This window comes from Pseudopipra pipra, chromosome 4 (assembly GCF_036250125.1).
Source record: "Pseudopipra pipra isolate bDixPip1 chromosome 4, bDixPip1.hap1, whole genome shotgun sequence".
NCBI classification, from domain to species: domain Eukaryota; kingdom Metazoa; phylum Chordata; class Aves; order Passeriformes; family Pipridae; genus Pseudopipra; species Pseudopipra pipra.
In genome coordinates this window covers 17070966-17076239 of record NC_087552.1, presented here as the reverse complement: position 1 = coordinate 17076239, position 5274 = coordinate 17070966, and the positions used below count along the sequence as shown (strand labels likewise).

Genomic DNA, 5274 nt, shown 5'->3' with positions numbered 1-5274 from the left:
CGGGGGCACACGGGAGGGCAGGGCCGGGCCCGGGGCCGCGGTCGGGCTGCGGAGGAGTGGGGGCGGCGGGGTGGTCGCCGCGGGCGTGCGGGGAGGCCCAGCCCGGCGGAGACCCCCGGCCAGGCTCCAGCCGGGACGGGCCGCCCCCCCCCCCCCCCCCCCCCGTGATCTGGACCCCGCAGTATTTTGATTTCTTCCCCGCGGCCCCACAAAACCCGCGGGGAAACGGCAACGGCGAGAGCCGGCAGGGTCCACTCTGCACTCCTGAAAACGCCCGGCCTTTCCCTTCCTGCCTTTACAACGAGTCGGGAAAGGTGTGGGATGGGGGTGGGAGCGTCGGTGGGCGATGGGCAGCCCCCGGCATCTCGGCCCGGGAGAACCCGGGCAGCCACGCCGAGGCAGCCTCATAGCGCTGGGCTTGCTCCCTTCTCCCGGCCTCGGCATTGTCTAAGCCAAAAGAGGAATAAAATCCTGCTCCACTTTTTTTCCCCTCATTTAGAAAATTATTCTCAAATAGAATACCAATTTTTTTCTTTATTTCCTCCAGAATAGCTGGTCCTTTTCTCTCTCATGTCAGCGATTCTGTTTGCTCTGCTGGTTCTTGGGAGAAAAAAAAAAAAAAACAGGATCGCTTCTGGACTGTTTAGATACGGAAATGATTGTGTCAGATAATGAATTTCAATTTAAAACAGTTGTTCTGGTATTGGGTCTAACTATTTGTTCTAGACCCTTAGTCGGGCTCTTACTTTATTCACTGTTTTCTTCTTGGAAAATGGTTTCTTTCCCATAATAAGGGCAATACTCTGCCGTTAATAAAAGCCTGCATTGGCCGCCCCTGAAAAACTTTAAACAGCCTAATTTAGGCTCAGCCGAACCGCTTCAGTGGCCTCGTGGAAAGTGCCTGTCCGCTCACATTCCAAAACGAGACGCAGCTTATTTTATTTGTATCCTTCTTGAATCCCCACAGCAAAGTGGACAACTTCCATTTTTAAAAAATAACAAAAAAAAAAAAATAACAAAAAAAACCCCAAAACACCAAGAAAACCAACACCCCACCCCCCAAAAAAACCACGAACAGCAACGAAAACCCCTCAACAGAAGAATTAAAAAAAAAAACAAAAACAAAACCCCCACCAAGCTACTAAGATTGAACAAAAGATATTGAAAATTATCTCTTCTTTTTTTTCCCCTCCTCCTGTAGTTTCCTTATTTAATCTCTAATGAGATGAGATTATCTGTACCCTTTAGTGAATGCAGCAGACGTCTTTAAACTGGTTTAATTGATTTATCGTTTTGTTGGGTTTTTTTAAACAGAAAGTGCATTACATTTAACTGGTCTTGCAAAGGGCTTTTCTTCTCTTTACAAACCGAATTATTTTTAATATAAATTAATAAATGTTAAGATGCTATATCACGATATATCATCGTTATTAGCTTTTAAAAAAAAGAAAACAATTTACATTCTATGGTATTCCGTATGATACAAAAGAAAACACACTTTAAATTCAAATACAGCAACTAAATGAATTTTATATTTTGACTGACAGTGGTTGTGACAATTCCCACCAGCTACTTTTTCAACACGCAGTTGATTGGAAACGGCGTAAATGAAAGCGAACTCTGTCCCTCCGCCCTCCCTCCCCCTCCCCCGCACGACGACCGCAACAGAAAGTGTTTCAAAAATACTAATAAATAGCACACGGGGCCGCTGCAGTTTCGGCCCGAGGGAGGGACCCGCGGCTTTTTTCCTCGGCGGCCCCTCTGCCGCCGTCTCGGGGTTCCGGGGGTGCCCCCAGTGCCGGGGAGCGCGGGGCGGGCGGGGCGGCGGCGCCCCGGGCCCCCGCTGTACAAAAAAAAGAAGGTATTTTACATTTTAAATATTCACAGTTAAGGAACGCCTATGGTCGCGGTGACTCACGGTTTATTTACAAAAGGACGGCAGGACGCGGCCGCCGCACCACCGGGAGCGGGACCGAGGCCGGGGTCGGGGCGGCCCCCGCCGCTCCCCGCCGCCCGCCGCCCTACAACAACACGCAGCGCCGGGGGGCGGGCGCGCCCGCTGGGGCCCGCAGTCCTCTCTGCTCCCCCTCCGGCTTCTCCTCCTCCTCCCGGGCGCGTAGAGTCTAGAAAAATAGATCTGTACATCTCCGAAAGCGGCGGCGGGCGGAGAGGGCTAGACGGAGGCCTCCCCCTCGGGGGGGTGCAGCAGCAGCCCGCCGCCCCCCGGCTTGTGTTTCTTCAGCAGCTGAGTTATTTTCTCGTCGTCCGAATTGGGGTCCAGAGGCTTGTTGTAGTCGTCGTCCTCCTCCTCGTTCTCCGAGGCGCCCTTCAGCCGCTCCGTCTCCGAGTCCTGCTTCTTCTTCGCCGTCGCCATCTCCGCCGCGTGCTTCTTCCGCCACTTGGTCCGTCGGTTCTGGAACCAGACCTGCCCCCGCCGCCACCGTCAGCATCACCATCACCGGCACGGCCGCCCGTGCCGGGCCGCTCCCGCCCCGCTGCCCCGCGCGTCCCCGTCCCCGGCTTGCAGTAGCGACTCCCGCTTCGCAGCCGAGCCCCGCGACACCGCTCTCCCGGCAGCCGGAGACTCCCGTCCCGGCGCCGGCCAACAGCCGTCCCCAGCCGCCCGGGGCCCGCTCCCTGCCATCCTGCCTAGGGCGCGGAAACACACATTTGGGGCTGATTCCTTCTGCAGCCCCCCTGCCCCGCCAGATGTATTTACTCTCCGGCGGGGCGCTGCCAGAAAAAGGGGGACATTTTCACTGTAGAAGCTGCAATAATTTATTCCCAGCCATCGGGATGTATTTGCAGTGACAAAGGAGGGTGTGCAGATCAGATTGAAAGCGTGAGCACCGCCGAGAGGCCCCTCTGGCCGAGTCCGCCGAGCAAACGCCTCCCCGCACGTTCCCGGGGAGCTCAGCCCGGTCTCCCAGCTCTCACACCTCCGCTTTGCCCAAAGCCCAGAGTTTAACCAAAACGTAGAGTGCGGGTGCGACAGTGCGACACCCCAACAACACCCTTCCCCCGGCTTTCACAGCACTCCAGTCACCCCCATGGTGTTCGAACTACACGTACCGGGCTTCTCAGTCTTACTTGGGTTTATTTGGTTCATTTTTTGTTTTGTTTTTAAAACGCTTTAAAAATAACCACCTCGTCCCCGCAGTAAGGCAATAAGGGGCAAAGTGCCGGTAACTGCCAGGGAAGCCCTCGTCGTGTGCCCGCGGGTTGGGCCGCCCCGGCCCGCAGCATCTCCAGGCGACCCAGCCGGACCCCGTTTCCCCGGCGGGGCCCTTTTGTTCCCCTGTCCCCCAGCCTCGCACCGCTCCGTGCGTGAGCCGCTGCTCTCACCTTGACTTGGCTCTCCGTCATCCCCAGGGAATAAGCCAGTCGGGCACGCTCCGGGCCCGCCAGGTACTTCGTCTGCTCGAAAGTCTTTTCCAGAGCGAAAATCTGCTGGCCAGAAAAAGTGGGTCTGGTATGTTTTCTCTTTCCGTCCTTATCCAGCAAAATTGAGCCTTGATCTGGCGAAGGGAGGGGGGAGAGAAAGGGAAGGCAGGGACAGACACGTTAATCTACGGATTGGGAGAGCGCTTCGCTCTCAAGCGGCCCCGGGGGACGGGGGGGACTCTCCGCGGGGGAGGATCTGTAACGAAACTGCTGCCTCGGCAAGGCGGCGGCTCTGGCCTCCCGGCTCCCCCCTGTTATTTTTCCTTTAAGGATCCAAAATCTGAGCGGCCAAACGATATTGTTTTCTTTAAAAGCCGCAGCCGGTGTGAGCGGGAGGTAACGAAAAGTCCAGCTCGGGGAAAGTTTGTGCGCGCCCCTAAAGCCACTCCCGGCCGCAGAGTCCCCTGCGGAGACGGCGGCGGCAGCCTCCCTTCCCCCGGGGGGCTCCGCTTTGAGCCGGCGATAACCGACTTATTACAGGGTTTCGCGCCGACCGAGGGGACAGAGAACGCAAAGAGAACTTAAGAAACGAAAACAAAAGAAAGCGAGGCAAAGCCAAGCCGCCTCGGCCACGACCGGGCCCGGTGCGGGGGGCCAGGAGGGTCTCGCCGCGATGCCAGGGCGCGGGGCCTCCCCAGCACCGGGAACGGGCCCTCAGTGGGGCTCCCCGGGCCCGCTTCCCCCGCTGCCCCGCGACGCTGGATACTCACGGGGGGCGCAAGCAAGGCGGGCGTCCCTCCAGGGCGGGCTCTGCATCACCCCCGGCCAGAAGATGGGCGTCCGGCCGGGCAGCTCGGCCAGCGGCTTGGGGTAGCGCCCGGCGGCCACGGCGGCGGCGGCAGCGGCGGCCCCAGGGCTGAAGTAGAGGGCAGGCGGCGGCGGCGGCGGGGGGCTGAGGCTGCCGAAGCGGGGCAGCCCGGCCAGCAGCCCGGCGGGCGCCGCCGAGGAGGCGGAGGGCGAGGCGGAGGCGAGCGCGGCGCCCGGCAGGGGCATGGAGGGCCGGCTGAGGATGTCGTTGATGCCGTGCGGGGTGGCGGCCGAGAGCTGCGGCGGGGCCGTGCCCAGCGCCGAGAGCCCGCCCGCGGCGGCGGCGGCGGGAGCCTTGAGGCCGGGGGAGCCGAGCGGCGGCGAGGGCGAGGCGGAGGCGGGCGAGGCGGAGGCAGAGGAAGAGGAGGCGGGCCCGGCGGGCAGGGGGTACGCGGGGTACAGCGGCGCCTTCATCTCGGCCATGCTGTGCAGGGCGGCCAGCGGCGGGCTGCCCAGCAGGAAGGCGCCCTGCCGGGGCGCGCCGTCCATCTGCCCCAGCGCCAGCATCCCCGCGCCGCCGCCGCCGGGCCGGGGCGGGGGGCCCGGCCGGCCCCTAGCGCCGCGGGGCCCCGGCGGCCGGCCCGGGGGTGCCGCCCGCACCGGCGACGCGCATCCAGCCCGCGGGGGCCGCCGCCTCTAGCGGGGAGCTACGCGCCCGAGCGGCGGCCCCGCCGTCCCGCCGGGCATCAGTGCTGCGCCTCGCCGGACGCTTCCCGGGGTGGAAAGCGGTGCTGCTGCCGGCCGGTGTGTAGATACGCGTGTGCGCGCAGTGTCCGTGCGCGTACACGTATATACCGCCGCTCCCGGTGCCCGCGGGCAGCCGGGCGCTCACAGCGGCGCGGGGGCCGCGCTGGCCGCCCCTGCCTCCTCCCCGGCGCCCTGCATCCCTCCCGGCGCGGTTCCCGTTGGCTGGCTGGCTGGCTGGCTGTCGAGACTGCGGGCGCGGCTCGGGGCGCACTGCCGCGCCGCCCCGCTCCCTGCCTCCTTTAGCGGGGGCACGGCCGGCAGCGGGCGCGGCGGCGG

General features: G+C 62.1%; 1 protein-coding gene across 2 annotated transcripts; it reads right to left on the bottom strand.

Moving 5' to 3' along the window:
* Positions 1-1265: 1265 nt before the first annotated feature.
* Positions 1266-4797, bottom strand: NKX6-1 (NK6 homeobox 1). 2 transcript variants are annotated; one of them, XM_064651773.1, is made up of 3 exons: positions 4155-4797; positions 3346-3518; positions 1266-2425 (listed from the first exon to the last, which is right to left on the bottom strand). In XM_064651773.1, the coding sequence occupies exons 1-3, from the start codon at positions 4756-4758 to the stop codon at positions 2174-2176; spliced, it is 1029 nt and encodes a 342-aa protein (XP_064507843.1). In that variant the 5' UTR covers positions 4759-4797; the 3' UTR covers positions 1266-2173. The 2 variants fall into 2 exon arrangements, with proteins under 2 accessions (XP_064507843.1, XP_064507844.1); XM_064651774.1 differs by having other exon boundaries at positions 3346-3447.
* Positions 4798-5274: the final 477 nt, after the last annotated feature.

What these genes read in the sequence shown, in the direction of transcription:
- NKX6-1 (XM_064651773.1), bottom strand. Translation starts at nt 4,758, where the DNA reads ATGCTGGCGCTGGGGCAGATGGACGGCGCGCCCCGGCAGGGCGCCTTC. An exon ending in CCGCCTTGCTTGCGCCCCCC is followed by an intron (nt 3,519 to 4,154) that starts GTGAGTATCCAG and finishes TCCCTTCGCCAG; the next exon opens with ATCAAGGCTCAATTTTGCTG. An exon ending in TGACGGAGAGCCAAGTCAAG is followed by an intron (nt 2,426 to 3,345) that starts GTGAGAGCAGCG and finishes CGGCGGGGGCAG; the next exon opens with GTCTGGTTCCAGAACCGACG.